At 41.2% G+C, this 20,680-nt stretch overlaps 1 protein-coding gene across 5 annotated transcripts in view; it reads left to right on the top strand.

The window, feature by feature from the left end:
- SNX16 (sorting nexin 16) overlaps positions 1–19,000 on the top strand; it is a 40,007-nt gene extending 21,007 nt beyond the window's left edge. For all 5 annotated transcript variants that reach the window (XM_005301499.5, XM_065585815.1, XM_005301502.5 and 2 more), the window contains exons 5-8: positions 11,957–12,026; positions 14,758–14,894; positions 16,763–16,882; positions 17,148–19,000. In XM_005301499.5, the coding sequence (XP_005301556.2) occupies positions 11,957–12,026; positions 14,758–14,894; positions 16,763–16,882; positions 17,148–17,256 (436 nt within the window). In that variant the 3' untranslated portion in view covers positions 17,257–19,000. The remainder of the gene's footprint in view (positions 1–11,956; positions 12,027–14,757; positions 14,895–16,762; positions 16,883–17,147) is intronic.
- Positions 19,001–20,680: the final 1,680 nt, after the last annotated feature.

Genomic DNA, 20,680 nt, shown 5'->3' with positions numbered 1-20,680 from the left:
GCTAAAACTGTATCTGTATAGTTACGGTGGTACAACTTTCTAGTGTAGATAAGCCCTTACTCTGCTGCCATGCATCTGTAGATCTATCAAGGGTCTCACATCTCACAATGACTCTCATATTTAATAGGTCTGTCATGCATCTTAGAGATAGACGTGTTCCACTACAGGATATCCTGTAGCCTAGTGGAATGTATCACAAGCCAGGAGACCAACTGTTGTTAATGTTTCAGCTCACTTCACAACCCATATTAACCAAGATCTTATGTCCTATCAAAGGGGTGGTAATTATTATTATTAACACATTTTACATGTAAGATACCTGAAAAATTGCACAAGATCACATCAGGCAGAGCAGGAATAGAAATTCAGTCTCAAATATGACAGATCCACTTGGCCATGCTGACTTTCAGAAGGAATATGCCAAATGATGAGGTATGACTCTACTCCCAACACCAGGAATCCGGTACCTAACATTCCAGTATTGTCTGAGAGATGTGTAACTACTGGAAAACTGTGAGACATGTTGTCTTCTAGAGGTTTGTCCATAGTTGAAATGGAAGTAATTTGTGCTGTGGCTTTTAAGGTTATGGGCTTACATCCTGCTGATGACCCATATTGGAGGTTGAGCTCTCCACCTACAAAACTTAAGATACTCCTGCAAATCCATGTAATAGGGAGAAAGGAGTCTAACCTGCTAAGTAGGGGACTCAGCTGTGCTTTGTTCTTCAGAGGCAGCAGCACCTTTCTTGTCCTTCCACCCTACCCTAGGGGGAGTCTTAAAGGGAGGCACTCAGTTTCCTGCTGTTCAGATTTATAGAATAGCTTTACACATGTGCTTGCTTCCTCTGCCTCCCCTGCCCACTAGATATGGCATAATGCAGCTCCGTCTTTCACTTGGCACTGCTGCCTATTTCTGTTGTATTGCCTGCTTACAGATAGGTAATAGGACTGGAGGGAGAGGGAATCATGTTGTAACAGCTGGCAGGAGAAGCCGAGGTCCTTGCAGAGGGATTAAGAAGGTGAAGAAAGCTACAAAGGGAGAGGCTGTTCTAGATTTGATTTTTGACAAATAGGGAGGAACTTGTTGAGAATTTGAAAGTGGAAGGCAGCTTAGGTGAAAGTGATCATGAAATGGTAGAGTTCATGATTCTAAGGAATGGTAGGAGGGAAAACAGCACAATAAAAATAATGGATTTCAAGAAGATAGACTTTAGCAAACTCAGGTTGATTTTATAGAAGTTGATTTTTTAGAAATCGATTTTATACAGTCGAGTGTGTGTGTGTGTGTGTGTGTGTCCACTAAGCGCATTAAGTCGGCGGAGTGTGTCAACAGTACCGAGGCTAGTGTTGACTTTCAGAGTGTTGCACTGTGGGTAGCTATCCCATAGTTCTCGCAGTCTCCGCCGCCCACTGGAATTCTGGGTTGAGCTCCCAATGCCTGATGGGGCAAAAACATTGTCGCAGGTAGTTCTGGGTACGTGTCTTCAGGCCCCCCTCCCTCCGTGAAAGCAATGGCAAAAAATAATTTCTCGCCTTTTTTTCCTGGGTTACCTGTGCAGACAACATACCACGGCAAGCATGGAGCCCACTCAGCTCACCGTCACCATATGTCTCCTGGGTGCTGCTGACAGACACGGTACTGCATTGGTACACCGCAGCAGCTCCTTGCCTTTGCAAGTTAGCAAAGACGGTTAGCAGTTGTACTGCACCGTCTGCCACCGTCTCCTGGTTGCTCCTGGCCGACCTCGGTGATGTCGGTCGGAGCGCCTGGGCAGACATGGGTGCTCCTGGCCGACCTCATCGAGGTCGGTCGGGGGCGCCTAGACAAAAAGTTTCGTCTAATGGAGATTCAGTCCTGCCTGGAATATCATGCCAGCTGGAGGCTTCTGCCTCAGGCTGCTCTCCCAGCCGGCAGCACCGCGTGGTCACACCTATCCCAGCCTACCCCTTGCTCCCATGGCTCATGAAGCCTGGACAGTAGTAAGGAGCAGTTCAACTATAATCTGAACAAGTGCAGAATGGTGGTAGAATGTGCCTTTGGACGTTTAAAAGCTCGCTGACGCTGTTTGCTGATTAGGCTGTTTGCGATTAGATTAGAAGAGCACAGCAAGGCGCGCTGCACATAACAGAGGTTTTGAAAACCAGTTTCATGACTGGCCAGGCTTCGGTGTGACAGTTTTCTGTGTGTTTCTCCTTGATGCAAACCGCCCCCTTTGTTGATTTTAATTCCCTGTAAGCCAACCCTGTAAGCCATGTCGTGACTCGCCCCTCCCTCCATGAGAGCAACGGCAGACAATAGTTTTGCGCCTTTTTTCCCGCAGACGACATACCACGGCAAGCATGGAGCCCGCTCAGATCACCGCGGCAGTTATGAGCACTGTAAACACCACCCGCATTATCCTGCAGTATATACAGCACCGGAAACTTCAACAGCAAGTGAGGAGGCGACGGCAGCGTATGACAAGAGTTATGAGGACATGGACACAGAGTTCTCTCAAAGCATGGTCCTGGCAATTTGGACATCATGGTGCTAATGGGGCAAGTTCATGCCGTGGAATGCGATTCTGGGCCTGGTGGGCATAGTGTTGCAGGTCTGGGATGTTTCCCAGTGGCTGCAAAGCTTTCGCATGCGTAAGGGCACTTTCATGGAACTTTGTGACTTGCTTTCCCCCACCCTGAAGCACAAGAATACCAAGATGAGAGCAGCCCTCACAGTTCACAAGTGAGTGGCGATAGCCCTCTGAAAGCTTGCAATGTCAGGCAGCTACCGGTCAGTTGGGAATCAATTTCGAGTGGGCAAATCTACTGTGGGAGCTGCTGTGATACAAGTAGCCAACGCGATCACTGAGCTGCTGCTATCAAGGGTAGTGATTCTGGGAAATGTGCAGGTCATAGTGGATGGCTTTGCTGCAATGGGATTCCCTAACTGTAGTGGGGCAATAGACAGAACGCATATCCCTATCTTGGGACCGGACCACCGAGGTAGCCAGTACATAAACCTAAAGGAGTACTTTTCCATGGTGCTGCAAGCACTGGTGGATCACAAGAGACGTTTCACCAACATCAACGTGGGATGGCTGGGAAAGGTACATGACGCTCGCATCTTTAGGAACTCTGGTCTGTGTGAATGGCTCCAGCAAGGGACTTACTTTCCAGACCAGAAAATAACCGTTGGGGATGTTGAAATGCCTATAGTTATCCTTGGGGACCCAGCCTACCCCTTAATGCCATGGCTCATGAAGTCGTACACAGGCACCCTGGACAGTAGTCAGGAGCTGTTCAACTATAGGCTGAGCAAGTGCAGAATGGTGGTAGAATGTGCATTTGGACGTTTAAAAGTGTGCTGGCGCAGTTTACTGACTTGGTTAGACCTCAGTGAAACTAATATTCCCATCATTATTACTGCTTGCTGTGTGCTCTACAATATCTGTGAGAGTAAGGGGGAGACGTTTATGGCAGGGTGGGAGGTTGAGGCAAATTGCCTGGCCGCTGATTATGCACAGCCAGACACCAGGCTGTTAGAAGACCACAGCAGGGCACGCTGCGCATCAGAGAAGCTTTGAAAACCAGTTTCATGACTGGCCAGGCTATGGTGTGAAAGTTCTGTTTGTTTCTCCATGATGAAAACCCGCCCCCCTCGCCCCCTTGGTTCACTCTACTTCTCTGTAAGCCAACCGCCCTCCCCTCCCCCCTTTGATCTCCGCTTGCAGAGGCAATAAAGTCGTTGTTTCAAATTCATGGATTCTTTATTAATTCGTCACACAAATGGGCGGATAACTGCCAAAGTAGCCTGGGAGGTGTGGGGGAGGAGGGAAGGACAAGGCCACACTGAACTCCAAAACTTATTGAATGCCAGCTTTCTGTTGCTTGGGTAGTCCTCTGGGGTGGAGTGGTTGGGTGGCCGGAGGCCCCCCCACCGCGTTCTTGAGTGTCTGAGTGAGGAGGCTATGAAACTTGGGGAGGAGGGCGGTTGGTTACACAGGGATGCAGCGGCGGCCTGTGCTCCTGCTGCCTTTCCTGCACCTCAACAATACGCCGGAGAATATCAGTTTGATCTTCCAGTAGCCTAAGCATTGCTTCCTGCCTCCTCTCATCACGCTGACGTCACCGATCATCTTGATCCCGCCATCTCTCCTCTTGCTCCTGCCACCTGTCCTCATGTTCATTTTGTGCTTTCCTGCACTCTGACAGTGTCTACCTCCAGGCATTCTGCTGGGCTCTTTCGGTGTGGGAGGACTGCATGAGCTCAGAGAACATTTCATCGTGAGTGCGTTTTTTTTCGCCTTCTAATCTTAGCTAGCCTCTGGGACGGAGATGATACAGGGAGCGTTAAAACATTTGCAGCTGCGGGAGGGAGAAAAAGGGAGAGTAGTATTTTAAAAGTCACATTTTAGAGAACAGTGGGTAGACTCGTTCACGGTGAACCAAGCTGTTAACATTACATAGCACATGTGCTTTCTTTACAAGGTCGCATTTTGCCTCTTACATTGAGGGCCTGCCAGTTTGGTGTGAGAGATCTCACACGCAGGGCTGGCGGGCAACAGAATTTGGCTTGCAAGCAGACATGGAAAGCCACAGTCTTTTGGCTTCTTTAACCTTCATAACATGTCGGGATGGTTTCAAACAGCAGCGCCCTCATTTCCCATACCAAGCACCCATTGGGTTGGCCATTTAAAATGTGTTGGCCATTTAAAAGGAGGGGCTCCGGTTTTCGGGTTAACGTGCAGCACAAACCCAACTAAAACCCCACTCGCACGCACCCAATTCTCTGGGATGATCGCTTCACCCTCCCCTCACCGCGTGGCTAACAGTGGGGATGATTTCTGTTCAGCCACAGGCAAATAGCCCCGCAGGAACAGCCACCTCTGAATGTCCCCTTAATAAAATTCCCCTATTTCAACCAGGTGACTCTGGGAGTACATTCAGGAGAGCTTCACTGAGATGTCCCTGGAGGATTTCCGCTCCATCCCCATACTCGTTAACAGACTTTTCCAGTAGCTGTAGTGGCCGTCAATGCATCCCAAGTCTTCAGGGCAAATTAATCATTAAACACACTTGCTTTTAAACCATATATTATATTTACAAAGGTACATTTACCAGAGGTCCCTTCTCCGCCTTCAAGGTCCAGGAGCCCACCTTGGGTGGGTTGGGAGGGTACTAGATCCAGGGTGAAAAACCGTTCCTGGCTGTCGGGGAAAACGGTTTCTCTGCTTGCTTGCTGTGCGCTATCTTCAACGTCCTTCTGGCTCATCATCATCCTCATCCCCAAAATCCTCATCCCTGTTGTGTGAGAATTCGTTGATGGAGTCCACACACAGGGTGGGGTAGTTGTAGAGGCACCCCCTAGAATGGCATGCAGCTCATCATAGAAGCAGCATGTCTGGGGCTCTGACCCAGAGCAGCCATTTGCCTCTCTGGTTCTTTGGTAGGCTTGCCTGAGCTCCTTAAGTTTCACGTGGCACTGCTGCGGGTCTCTGTTATAGCCTCTGTCCTTCATGCCCTTGGCGATTTTTTCAAATATTCCGGCATTTCGTCTTTTTGGAACAGAGTTCTGATAGCACGGATTCGTCTCCCCATACAGCGATCAGATCCAGTACCTCCCGTTTGGTCCATGCTGTGGAGCTCTTTTGCGATTCTGGGACTCCATGGTCACCTGTGCTGATGAGCTCTGCATGGTCACCTGTGCTGATCAGCGCGCCACGCTGGCCAAACAGGAAATGAAATTCAAAAGTTCGCGGGACTTTTCCTGTCTCCCTGGCCAGTGCATCTGAGTTGAGAGTGCTGTCCAGAGCAGTCACAATGGAGCACTCTGGGATAGCTCCTGGAGGCCAATACCGTCAAATTGCGTCCACACTACTCCAAATTAGACCCAGCAGGGTCAATTTCAATGCTAATCCCCTCGTCAGGGAGGAGTATAGAAATTGATTTTAAGAGCCCTTTAAGTCGACAAAAATGGCTTCGTTGTGTGGACGGGTGCAGGGTTACATTGATTTAACGCTGCTAAATTGGACCTAAACTCATAGTGTACACCAGGGCTCAGGGAGCTGGTAGGTAAGATCCAATGGGAACAGGGCCGGCTCCAGGCACCAGCCCACCAAGCTTGTGCTTGGGGCGGCACCTGGAGCGGGGCGGCGCAGTGCTCCGGCCGCCGGGGAGAGCGGAGCCCCGGCCGGGCTCGCTGCCCTCCCCCCAGTGCTCTGGCCGGTCCGGGAGAGCGGAACCCCGGCCGGACTCTCCGTCCTCCTCCCGGTGCTCTGGCCGCCGGGGAGAGCGGAGCCGCGGCGGGCGCTCTGGCCACCGGGGAGAGCGGAGCCGCGGCGGGCGCTCTGCCCTCCCCCCGGCGCTCCAGGCGGTCTGGGAGAGCAAAGCCCCGGCCGGGCTCTCCAGTCTCCCCCCGGCGCTCTGGCTGCTGGGGAGAGCGGAGCCCCGGCTGGGCTCTCTGCCCTCCCCCCGGTGCTCCGGCCGGTTGGGGAGAGCGGCCCGTGGCCGGGCTCGGCGCCCTCCCCTGCCACACTGGGGGGTGGGGGGCAGCGGGAGGCTTTTTTGCCTTGGGCGGCAAAAAAGCCGGAGCCGGCCCTGAATGGGAAGCAAGTCTAAGGGGATAAACAGTTAAAGAGAGCTGACAGTTTTTCAAAGAGACATTATTAAGGGCACAAGAGCAAACTATCCAACTGTGTAGGATAGGAAGTATGGCAAGAGACCACCCTGGGTTAACCAGGAAATCTTCAGTGATCTGAAACTCAGAGTTCTACAAAAAATGGAAAGTAGGTCAAATTACAAAGGATGAATATAAACAAATACTACAGGTATGTAGGGACAAAATTAGAAAGGCCAAGGCCCAATATGAGAATAAACTAGCTAGAGACAAAAAGTGTAACATGAAAACATTCTACAAATACATTAGAAGCAAGAGGAAGACCAAGGACAGGATAGGCCTGTTACTCAATGAGTGTGGGGGAGGGGAACAATAACAGAAAATGTGGGAATGGCAGAAGCCTTAAGTCTAAACTTACTAAATTATTAATATTAATATTTAAAAAATATTGTTTCGGGGGGTGGGAGGGGTTGTTTGTTTTCACCAGAAAGGTTAGTAGCGATTGGGCATCTAACATAGTGAATGCCAGTGAAAATGAGGTAGGATCAGAGGCTAAAATAGGGAAAGAGCAAGTTTAAAAATTACTTAGATAAGTTAGATGTCTTCAAGTCACTAGGGTCTGATGAAATACATCCTAGAATACTCAAGGAGCTGACTGAGGAGATAGCTGAGTCATTAGCAGTGATCTTCAAAAAGTCATGGAGGACGGGAGAGATTCCAGAGGACTGGAAAAGGGCAAATATAGTGCCTATCTATAAAAAGGGAAATAAGGACAACCCGGGGCATTAGACTAGTCAGCCTAACTTCAGTACCCAGTAAGATAATGGAGCAAATAATTAAGCAATCAGTTTGCAGAGACCTAGAAGATAATAAGGTGATAAGAAACAATCTGTGTGGATTTGTCAAGAACAAATAGTTTCAAACCAACCTAATGGCTTTCTTTGACATAACAAGCCTTGTGGATGGGGGGAAGCAGTAGATTTGGTATATCTTGACTTTATTAAGGCTTTTGATACTGTCTCACATGGCCTTCTCATAAACAAACTAAGAAAATACAACCTAGATGGAGCTACTATAAGGTGGGTGCATAACTGCTTGGAAAACCATTCCCAGACTAGTCATCAGTGGTTCAGAGTCATGCTGAAAGGTGCATATTGAGTGGGGTCCCGCAGGGATCTGTTCTGGGTCTGGTTCTGTTCAACATCTTCATCAATGATTCAGATAATGTCAGAGAGAGTACACTGATAAAGTTTGTGGATGATACCAAGCTAAAAGGGGTTGCAAGTGATTTAGAGGATAGGATTAAAATTCAAAATGATCTGGGAAAAGTGAAGAAATGGTTTGAAGTAAATAGGATGAAATTCAATAAGGACAAATGAAAAGCGTTCCTTCCTAAATGGAATAATCAGTTGCACACGTACAAAATGGGAAATGACTGCCTAGGATGGAGTACTGCGGAAAGGGATCTGGGGGTCATAGTGGGACCACAAGCTAAATGAGTCAACAGTGTAACACTATTGCTAAAAAAGCAAACATCGTTCTGGGATGTATTAGCAGGAGTTTTATAAGCAAGACACAAGAAGTAATTCTTCCACTCTACTCCGCGCTGATTAGGCCTCAGCTGGAGTATTGTGTCCAGGTCTAGGTGCCACATTTCAGGAAAGATGTGGACAAATTGGAGAAAGTCCAGAGAAGAGCAACAAAAATTATTAAAGGTCTAGAAAACATCACCTATGAGGGAAGACTGAAAAACTGAGTTTGTTTAGTCTGGAGAAGAGAAGACTGAGAGGGGATGTAACAGTTTTCAAGTGCATAAAAGGATGTTACAAGGAGGAGGGAGAAAAATTGCTTTTTGTCCTATCCTCAGAGGTTAAAGAGAACAATGGGCTTAAATTGCAGCAACTGGTTTAGGTTGGACATTAGGAAAAACTTCCTAACTGTCAGGGTGGTTAAGCACTAGAAAAAAATGCCTAGGGAGGTTGTAGACTCTCTATCGTTGTCTAGCCTGCTCTTAAAAATCTCCAAACACCTGTCAGGGATGGTCTAGATCAGTGGTTCTCAAACTGTGGGTAAGGACCCAAAGTGGGTCGTAGCCACGTTTTAATGGGGTTACCAGGGCTGGCTTAGACTTGCTGGGGCCCGGGTCTGAAGCCTGAACTCCACTACGTGGGGCTGAAGCTGGAGGGCTTCAGCCCTGGGCAGTGGGGCTCAGGTTACAGGCCCCCTGCCTGGGGCTAACGCCCTTGGGCTTTGTCCCCTCCCCCAGCCCAGGGTGGTGGGGCTCGGGTGGGCTCAGGCTTCAGTCCCCCATCCTGGGGTTGTGTAGTAATTTTTGTTGTCAGAAGGGGGTTGCAGTGCAATGGCGTTTGAGAACCCCTTGTCTAGGATAATACTGAGTCCTGTCATGAGTGCAGGGGAGTGGACTTAGATGACCTCTCACGATTCCTTCCAGTCCTATGATTCTGTGTCATAATCTGAGAGGGGAAACTCCCTTCCCCATTATGGTCTGAAAGGGTAGAGATAAAGGAAAGGGGAAGAGGCTCTCATTTCCTGCTCCTTTCTCCCTAAAGTCCCTGTTTGGAGTGGGGATGGGGCAGTGAAATTAAAGTTAAACACCATAGTAATACAAATTTAAAATGCATTCCCAAGGGAGTTACAGTAAATAGTAGACATAAATTTTAATTTCTTAATTTCTGTTAATGCAAAAATGCATAATGTACATTTTTGTACTTGACTCTAATTTGCCAAAAAAATTTATAGTAGAAAATCACAGGACTTCCCACAAGCTACTCTACTGACGCACCAAGGAACTGATATGACCTATTGTAAATAGAAGTATTTATCTAGCAGACTGAGTACTTAGATGTAATTATTATGCTTTTTGGTTATCCTCTTTCCACACAATAAGAGCTTTACAGCATTTGTCACATTATTCTAATCCCACATTTTGTAGTGTAATAGAATTACTACCAAAATAATGTTGAAACTAGATACTTTAAAATACATTTGGATTGAACTTTGTGAAATCAAGGGTGAAGATATTAGAGGACAATGGTGAGCTGCAGTGCTTTTATGTAATAATTCTTCCGTGTTAGCCATATGCAATCTCATTAAACACAGCTCACATCTTATAAAAAGAATGGTTCAACCAGATAAAGATGGACTATAGAACCTTGTTAAAAAGAGGGTCATCTGTTTAAACAGTCAACTAAACAAATTGACACATTGCTCTAATATGGTTGTTTTTCAAGATGGCCCAACTTTCTGAGGTTGAATAACTATTTTTACATGTGAAAAGTGTTGGATTGATTTTTATTTTTTCTAGAAAATTAATAGATCACTCTGTAATCCAATCAGTCAGTCATGGCTGGAACGAATCTAAAATTAGCAGTTGGATAACTGCTACAAAATCTAAAATTAGCAGTTGGATCCAGCCACAATTGATAGGATTACATAGTGATTTCAAGTACTATATGAATATTTAAGACGCAAAATTCTTAGGAAAAACTATTTTAATTGCAGAAAAAACAGACAAATTGTTTACACTGGTCATAATTTGAGTGGGATGGAGACTTGAAAATTAAGGCCTGTAATGGAAGTCTGGATGCAGTCTTAACTTCAGAGTCAATATTGTGTCTCTAACATGGTCTCCAACCTCCACTTAATCTAGATAACAGCCAACTGATTTCCCAGAGCGGAATTGTTTATGGTGGCATAAGGGGTACTGCTGCCTACTCTGATTTAAAAAGTGGAGCGATTGGGGCAAGTGGGAATTTAAACTACATATTGGCAAAAATAATTCCAAAGAGGGAGAGGTCTCTCAAACAGGAAAGTGGAAGCACCATCAACTAGTCATTCAAAATTGAGTTGAAAAAAACATTTAGGAACATACTTGACAATCCAGCAATGAAACGGAGTATAGTAGTCTCTTTGCAGTCCACAAGTCTAGTGGAGAGTGAAAAGCTGAAAGAAGAAAAAATAGCAAAATAAATGGTTAAGCATAGAGTGGAGAGTGTATTTCTGCATTTCTTTTGGTTGCCAGTCTTAATTAAAGTTGGTTAATTAGACAAGTAGGTGAAAAAAAACTTGTTCCCATTAAGTTTTACATGTGCTCTTCCACTGAATACCTGTTCCTGTGTTTCAGATTTCGGTGTGGTTGAGAGAAGTGGAAAATGACATTCCCTGCATGCAACCTGTAGGGAGTGAAGGGGGCGGGGGGATATGAAATTAGAGGCCCAGACTTCTGTTTCTACTGCACCAATTCTAGCTTTAGACACTTCAAGGGTGTAAGGAACTGCATTCTTGACATTGTTTTTAATCCAAGTTAAAGATGATGATATCTGTAGCAGGGTAAACCAGAACCCCAGAAGTCAGGTCTTGGCAAGTCAAAGAAGGAGAGAGATTTGAGAAAATGTTAAAAAAAAGTATTTAACTTATTTAATATTAATTAATATTTTTTAAATTTTTCTTTTTTTCAAGAAATGTACAAAAGCTATGCAGTGCAATGAGCACTCAAATTAATAATTACATACAATAAGACAAAGGAATGCAGACATTGTTATCTATTGCTGTCAACTTCTAGCTTGTTTTCTGATACAGGAAATGTCTGGCTTCTAAAGATGAATGTGTATTAGTTACAAATGTCATCTATAAAATATAGGTTTTAGTAATGACAGAACATAACCCACTTACATGCAATTCATCCACGTAACACCAAACTTGGTACCTGTAATTTTTTCGTACTGTGTATTGGTTAATGGATTGGGATTTTAAACCAAGATTCTGCAAATAGATCATCTTGGTGTACCACTGTATCTGTGCAGAGCCCCATTGATGTAACTGAAGAAGAGCATCCCTAGAGGGATCCATGTGTAGGTTCTAGCCCTTACTAATTAGTACTGTAGTGATTTTAGTCCACCTTTTAATATTTATTTTATATATATAATATAAAAAAACAAGAGAACTTTACTGTTAAATATTTAAGGTGCCTGATAAGTAGCTTGTCAATTGTCATCAAAATGATCAATTTCTCTCAAGAAGCTCAGAAATCCTCATTTTAAACTAGAAACTCCCCTATATATTTTTAATTCATAACTTATGCATGGATGTAAAAGCTTATGAGAAATTCCTATAGTATCTAAGTACTGTTACTGTCTAAATACACAAGCATGGCTCACATAAGAAGAGTATATAAACACCTACGTATATTGGCGGGAATAATATGAAAGCATTGATTCCGTTCTTTAACAAAATCATTAGTCACTTGCAGAAACCCTTCAGTTGTGTTCATCTTTAGATGTTGTTGCATGTTTCTTTTACACCTCAGCTCAATATATATAATTTTTTTGTTTTTTGGTGAAGCCTTGCAGTGAGAGAGTTTCTTTGTTTGGATGATCCACCAGGTCCATTTGATAGCCTAGAAGAGAGCAGGGTAAGTGCTATATAACATCATGTGACAAGAACAAATAATAAATATAGAACAATAATCATGTTTGTTTTTAGAATATTATAAAATATTGGCGGAATAGAGCAGAATGTTACAACTAAGACCTTTGTTTCCCATATGGCATTTTTCCTGTGTAGCTAAGGTAGACTTTCATTCATTCATAATCAGAAAGTAGTAAATGCTTATGCTTAATTCTAAAACTGACCAACCATGTTTGAATGATCTGGGTCCATTAATAATCTTTTGTCCTCTTCTATTGATACAATGATCCCTAAATGTACTCTGTCCCCAGGGGTTGCTACAGTATACTAGTTGTTGGCACACGTGAAGTGGGTAAGAAGACAGCTAGAGTGTTAGTGGCAAAGGTCTAGTTTAGAGTATGACAAACTACAGGATAAAGTTACTGAAATTGTATGTCATAGTTGTACAAGTTAGTTTTCTGGCTTCACAATAGTATCAGCACAGTCCCAATCAGCAGGAATATTCCAGGTGGTGAACAAATGGTTAATCCAGGCCATTTACATTTAGTAAAAGAATCTCATGTTTCTCACATTGAGTTACTCTGCAGATAAAATAACTCTGATTCAGACTGAGCTGTCTGTTGTGGCAGCAGTCTTCCCTTGCTTGAATTTCGGTTCAGTGAAAACTTCAGCAATGCTTTTTGCAGGGAGCACATTACCTTGATGCATTGTAATTTATGCTGTCAGTTTGTTTCTGGATGCAGTCTGAAGTGATGGTTGAGACCTATAAAGCCATAAACAAATTGAGGCATGGCTGTCCAAAGCTATGTCTGCATTGGGGAATTTTAAAAGAATCTCACTGGTTCAACTGAACTCCTATTAATGCTGGTGGAAGCTAGAATGTAGATGCAGCTCCTTCAGCCAGACCCATTTTTACCACCGAAGAAACTTGGAACCCAACTTCTGACCATCTCTCTCTGGGCACATTATTGTGTACATCTGCAAGGATTCAGTGTATCATTTTGTATAGTATACACTTTCATTTAGAAGATGGTGAAATCAGTTTTCGTGTTAACCATTTCATCGTAAACTCTGAGGTAAAAACAAACCATTTTTAATAATGCAAACTAATTGAATGACTAGTTCACGCTCATTAAACAAGCGTTCTGTTCATAGCGATAATGATCATAGACATATTTTCCTGATAGGTATCTCGAGCTTAGATTCTATTAGCGCTAATCCATCTCCCTGCCAGCCTAAGAACTTGCATAGTACACTTACTAATGTTTAGTCCCATGCAGATTTCAATAATTTCTTTGGGCAGCAGGGTTTAGTGGAAATCTTTATTGGAAATCCATATTCCAGGATTATTTTTGTAAAAAATAAGTACCCATTTAGCACAATTAACAGCTGCTTTATGGAATCTTAATTCAGTCTGTACATTTTTCTTTCTTTGTGGACTATTTATGACAAACATTTAGGTGCATTAATCTAGCTGTTCATACACTTTTGTAAGGAATTTGTATAAATGTTTTACACTATTTGTACATATATAATGACCAATCTCTAAACCCTAAATACTCTGACCTTCTGCAAAATACAACAGAATCCACATAAATGGCTTCCTGAAATGGAACGCCTGATTAATTGGAGTCATTGTTAAGGGTTCACTGAAAATGTTCACTGTGAAGGTTTCATTGGGTGCTGTGTGTTTTCTGGAAGACTATTCCTGCTGTGAACTTGTGTGAACAAAACTCATGCTAAACTGACTATTTGTTTCTAATGGCCTAGGTAAATTAAGGTGAATTTACTATACCATAGGCAATAAGATGAATTAACTTTTAAACCATGACGTAATATAAAATCAGATATCTTTTAATGTATAGAAATGTCTCTGAATTGGGGATACATTGTGTTTTGTTTCAAATCTATATAATTGTAAATATTACCACCAATTTCATTAATTGTTATTCAGCGATGGATTTGTTGAAGCAAAATACAGTATCTTTCCAAAACATATTTTTACAGGTGACTTTTAGACCTCTGAAAAACAATAGAAGTGCTGACACTATCTTAACTGTAGCATACAGGTAACTTCACTAATATGAACCATATTACTTTTGACTTTAATAGGGCATAGCTCTGTCTAAAATGTTCACATTTAATAAGTCCAGTGAATCAATGGTTAACTGCATGTAATATAAACCAAAAAGTTCACCTCTGAGTTGGATGGTTTCATTATTTAGTGAAGACACATACATTATTAAATCAGAAGTGCTCATTACTGGTGGCAGACTTACTGTTAACAGTAATAGAACAGTAGGCTAGATGCCAAGATTTATACCATATCCGGCACGAAATGGATATATAGCAGTTTACTTTAGCCTTACACATTAAAACTGGAGTGAGTTCACTGCGAAATTCAGTAGTGTATACATGCAAGGATTACCTTGCAGAATGGGGACCTACTTTGTCAATCCTGTACATTTATTTTGCAGTTGGTTAAATACATGTCAGTGGTGTGACATAGCAAAAGTATTTTAGTTGTGGTATGGTGTAATAAATGGTTCAAAGCCAAGTTGCATCTTTTTTTTAAAGACAAAAGTACAACTTTTAAAGCTCATTAGACAGCTCTTCAGGGGATCAATACAAAGAAAAGCAATTATAACCCTGTAACTATTGTATATTTTTAAAAGAAAAGCCGTAAACTCAGTCCACTGTGGTGACAGGCAACTAACCTTGACATTTTCTTTTAGGCTTTTTGTGAAACTTTGGAGGAAACTAATTACCGTCTCCAAAAAGAACTTATTGAAAAACAAAGGGAAGTGGAATCATTGAAGAAATTATTAAGTGAAAAACAACTTCATATAGATACTATAGAGACAAGAATTAGGTATGTTGTGGCTTCAGTATTTTCAAAATTTCACAGACAGATATTAGTAACTATCCAGATACATCAGTCAAGTGGCTGCGCTGAAGGCAGTGTTTTAAATAATGCTTTCTCATACATTGAGGGGCTAGCTAAGGAAATGTTCTGTTTGGTTTTTAAATCATTTTGCCAATCGTACTGGTCCACCTCCTCTAAGATCAGTGAGAACAGGTAAGAATGTCAAGTACAGTCTAAACTTTGTCTCTGCAGTCCTTGGTGTGTGGAATGCCTTCCTGAAGGTGAGAACAGTGGTATATTTGGCTTGCTTTAGAAGTTAAAGTTCCCCTATATTTGAAAGCCTTTGACATGGCAAAATGATTGTTTGATCTACTCTTGTGGTTTTCTCTCTTGTATTTCATGTGTGTTTATGGTTTTAATTTTGTTGCTCTGAGGTGCTTGGTGTGCTGCAGCAGATAGACAATTTGTGGTGCTGTTTCAAAGCTCTTTAAATCAAAGAAAAAGTGGCAGAGCTTCATAATAAAATTTTATTGTGCATATCTGCTAAAGTGTGCAGCAGACCCAGGGGAGATGATGTTGGAATATTGAGAGTTCTGCAGGACCTGCTGAATCTATCATTCTGGAATTTTTATTTGGAAAGGAATGAGTCCTCACAGCCATGTTAGAAGCTTTAAAAGCTCTAGGGATGTGTACTATGGCCTATACAAGTTCACTAAAACAATGAATACGGTGTTGGATGCATGACTTGAATTTAGTCATTAACACAATAAGAAAATAGTTTGAGGAAATGTTACTGCAGCTATTGCAAAAAAGATTAAGAAAACTCACAAACAAGCCACCAGTCACAATAAACAAAGATATAAATATTATTCTTTTTATAGCTTAAATTTCAACCAATCTTAAAATATACAGTATTAAGATTGTTTTCAAACAATTTTAAATGTTTCCCATCCAACTGCAGTTTCTTCTTTTCATAACACTCTACCTTGAAAACAGCTTTATTTTTTTTTTATTTTTTTTTTAAAGGTAGGGGTAGGGATTGGAGGAGATGTTTGTATGGGTAGGAAAAGAATAAATTTGATTTGGAGAGAAGAGATGGAGGCAAGAATGAGAAGAAATTAATGAATAGTATGAAAAAACAAACAGCTTTGAACTTCATTCATGTTACAATTAAGTGCCAGATATATTTCCCAGATGGAATATGCTCTGGGGACAATCTATAGTCTCGTGGCAAAATATCCATTTTTAGCCAGGATCTGTAGTACAGGAACTTGCCACTGACCTAGTAACTTTTGTCCCATCATGCTTCAGGACAGACCTGCTACCTTTCTATGTTTCATTGCTAATGAAACACTATCCTACTTAGGCAAACTTGTGAGAAGATCTGTGTGTTTGTTATATCAACCAATACCACTTATTTTCCATCACTGGCAATTTTCTATGACCTGTGTTGTACAGGAGGTCAGACTAGATGATCTCAATGGTCCCTTCTGGCCTTGGAACCTATGAAGGAGAGCCTTAAAAAATATTGTCTAACATTCATCTGCATTTGCTGCTAATCTCTTACCTGAAGTCACAGTCCTCTGGGGCATCAGAATCATTTTGCAATTTGAAGGACAGAGGCTTCAGGTGAGGAATAAGCAGCTGGAGCAGATGAGCTGCTCCAAAACATATATCCTGTGTAAACTGTGGAACTTTCTAATAATAAAAGAAACAAGAGGGGTAAGTAGAGGGAATGATAGTTGTTTCTAAACAAAATGTCCCATTAAAAATGAAGCATTAATGGCTCTTCAAGTGTTGATTCACTACTGAATGTTTTGCCATAAATATATTGGTTGTATTCTACATAAATGTCTCTCTTGAATTTGCTGTAGGGATTTGTCTTTAGGAAATGGGAAAACGCGCAGAATGTCAGGAGAAGAAAGCGAGTGCAGTGGCGAGGTGGAGTCTTCTGCAATAGAAGCAGATCAGGGCGCCTTGGGAGATGACAGCAGGTAAATGCAACTTTATTTTTTAACTTAAAATACATTAAGTACATGACTGCATAGACATACTACTCATCTTTTTGCGCAAAACGGTTTACTGCACAAGATTAGCAGCTGTACACCGGGTTTGATATGGACCTTGGAGAAGAGGAGGAGGTAGACTTGCAGTGAGGAATAGTTACCTAGTTTTGCAAATGTTTTGCAGATGCCATGAAATTAATACAGAGCAACAAACTGGTTTCTGTATGACATACTTATTGATCTGTTGTTGCAGCTCTGATAAAGAGAATCATGAGACGTGCTGGAGTGGCTCATTGGCTGAAAACTCTGTACCAGAAATTGAAGTTGCTGAAGTAGCATATACTGCTGATGAAGAGGAATAAATTAACAGCAGCTGTCATTACCTTCAAAAGTTTCATAATGTTTGGGACAGACTATTTGTAGGTAAAAGCATGCAGTAGCTGTAAAGAATTTACAGCAAAGAGCAAGAATGCACACAGTTATTGTTTACATAAACAAATCCTTACAAATTATTCACATAGGAAATATACTCATTGCTGCTTTGATTCAGTTTTTATCCAGCCTTTATATATTTAATATATTATACAATCTAATTAGGGCTAAATTCAGCTATGCCTAGATTCTTAAGTACTGAACACAGAAGATCATGATGATTTGCTAGGGTAGTGACTAAAGCTACGTATATGTAGTCACCAATCACATGTGACGTGTTACGTATTGCATGTTGCTACAAATGTGATATTTAATGTGTTCATCTGTTTGATGTTTGTTTGTTTGTTTTTCAAATTCTTATATAGCCATAAATTAATGCTCATTGACGTAAAGATGAACACAACTTGGGTTTAATCAGACTATAGGAGTTACCATGTTTTTAAAGTTCTAAATGAAAATCATTTCTCTGGAATTTTAATGCAATAAAATAAGACTTGCAGTGACAAAAGAAAAGGATTTATGAAATGGGATGATCATTGGACATTTTAATAAAACAAACTACTTGTTGCTGAAAGGAGTGAGCCATGGAAACCCAACACATGGTGTATGTTCATCACATTATAGCATGTTGCAATAATTGATTTAGTTCAGTAATGCATCTTTAAAATCCCACACCTTTGTGTCACACCCACTTAATGATAAAATCAGTGATGTTGCCTTTTATCCAGAACACTACCTCTTACCTTCTTGCTAATGCATACATACTTTGGTTTTTTTAAAAACCAATCTAGATTATATGTAGATGACTGAATGACTTGTAAAAATAAAAAAAAGCCATATTTTTTCTTCACATTCATAATTAGGTTGAATCTAGTTGCAATGTATTTTTGTTTCAATATATTGTACACATGAGAATATTGCTACAAAACATTCTATAGCCTATTTTTCAAAATGTATTAAGCCAAGTGATGCACTTTATAATAATTAAGACTCGTTTGTGCCAAGTTCAATTGGCTAATTTCTTTTGAGAAAGGGGAGTTGCAGGGAGGGAGAGGATTATGTTGTGCCTTTTTGTATTTTACTTGTTCATTACTACAGAAGTTTGCTATAGTACTGTGGGTCAGCTTTATGAAATCTTTCATACAGCTTGTTTCTGTTCTGTACATATTTACTGAAAGTGCCTTGTTTTCTTCTGCTCTTCTAGTGGGAAGAATGCTCCCCCTCCCCAGCCGTATCACTCACTCCTTTGTTTAATGCTGTTAATATGCAGTGTCTGTGTGCTGGAGTTTTCAAAGCTAACTTTGTATTTCAGGCTGTATATATAATCTTTATGCAGAACTGTATGAACCCTTCTGAGGAAATAAAACTACAGACATCACATCAACTTTCTTTATCTGTTGGTAGAAAGATTTTCAGTACCTTGTGAGAGAAAAATATAAAAATATGTTTGAAAGACACATCTGCAGTGTCTCATTTATGTCATACAGTTGTTCAACTTTTAGTCTAAACTGTCATTTTTGTACCAAAATTTAATGTCTGCATGAAAATGTAGGAATGCTGCACAACATATCAGGAAACGTACTGTACTTATACTGAAGGTAAAATAAAAAGTGATTTAACAGTTTGAATATCCTCCTGGGATAGCCTTTAAGGCATCCAGAGAATTCAATACAATTACTGACTTCTGGTACAATTTATAGTTACATATCTTTTTTTGATAACTTGTCATCAAATCCCAGCAATCACTTACATGTTTTAAAAAACAGGTCTGAACTAAATGTACTAAAATAGTATTGGTTTTAGGATTACAAATGTTTTAAAAAAATACCTTGAAAGAATTTCGCTGATCATTTAGACAACTCTATTTTAAAATTCTCCACCTATGTTAATTTTCTGTCTGCCTTTACTCATTTAATGAATATAAGCCTAAATACAAAAATTTTACAAAGCAATTAAATGGGAGGGTCCAGAGTTGTGGGAGGAGATTTTGTTTTGCCCTGCCCTCTGTAAAGATTGTAGTACAATAGAACACCAGAGTTACGAACTGACCAGTCAGCCACACACACCTCATCTGGAATCAGAAGTACTCAGCAGCAGCAGAGACCCAAAAAAAAAAAGGGCAATTACAGTTCAGTACTGTGTTAAACTTAAACTACTAACAAAAATTAAGGGAAAGTTTATAAAAAAGATTTGACAAGGAAAGGAAACAGTTTGTGCTTGTTTCATTTAAATTAAGATGGTTAAAAGCGGCATTTTTCTTCTGCCTAGTAAAGTTTCAAAGCTGTATTAAGCCAATGTTCGGTTGTAACTTGAAAGAACAACTGCAACGTTTTGTTCAGTGTTATGAACAACCTCCATTCCCGAGGTTTTTGTAACTCTGAGGCTCCACTATATGCCTCTGTTCTTATAAACTGGGCTTTAATTGCCATATTTTGTGTGCAGCCTCTATTTCCTTTGAGCACACTTCCAGTTGGTACCTCTCAGATACTTATGTGGATTGACACAGTGGGTTTTTTAATCAATTATTCATACAGTGCATTTGAAATGTACTGACTAAGGCTTCCCTGTAATAGTCAGACCCAGCTAAACAAAAAATGCAGTTTTGTGTGGCAAATACTTAGTATCACCTCATGTAAATAGCATACAGTAGGGGACTTCAGTGTAGTTACACCACTGATGGAAATACAAAAGTAATTCCTTTTCGAGTTGTGCAACACAATGTCATCTTGAACATCACCATTAGCTAGTTTTTATACCTATGTTTCTCTAAAATTCACTTTTTTTTTTTTTTTTGGTAAGGTTCTTTGCAAGCCCAACTACCCTTCAATACCCTTATTTCAAACATTCTGATTCTAATACAACAAAAACCAGCTGGCAGTGGTTCCATTCATAAGGACTGAAGTGTGGATTTTTTTTGTTTTGTGCTCTCAACAATGGATGCAGCACGCAAATTGAAATCAGAGCCGAGTCAACTAATTAGATGGATTACAACCCAATAATGCCCTTGTCTCTGTTCTGCCAGAGTTGATACACTGTATCATCTACTCCAACCTGCAGGTTGTTTTCTATTAACATTGCCTAGCCCCAATTGCTACCAGAGCTAATATTCTTCCTTTCTGCATTAGTGCCTAACTACTCTTTCCTACCTCAACCACCTCATGCTTAGTTAGTGAGTCTTGCTTTTAGTTCTATTTCTCACCTTTATCCATAACAAGTTGGATTTTTATTTCTATCCTCTAAAGTATTGCAATCCCTCCCAGTTTTGCATCTCTCTAATTTGATTAGTGTACCCTAATGTGCCTTCTAAAATGAATGAATGAAAACACTGAACAGTACTGAACCAAGCATGGATCC

The sequence above is a fragment of the Chrysemys picta genome, chromosome 2 (genome assembly GCF_011386835.1).
Source record: "Chrysemys picta bellii isolate R12L10 chromosome 2, ASM1138683v2, whole genome shotgun sequence".
NCBI lineage: Eukaryota > Metazoa > Chordata > Testudines > Emydidae > Chrysemys > Chrysemys picta.
This window is presented reverse-complemented; position numbering and strand designations above follow the sequence as displayed.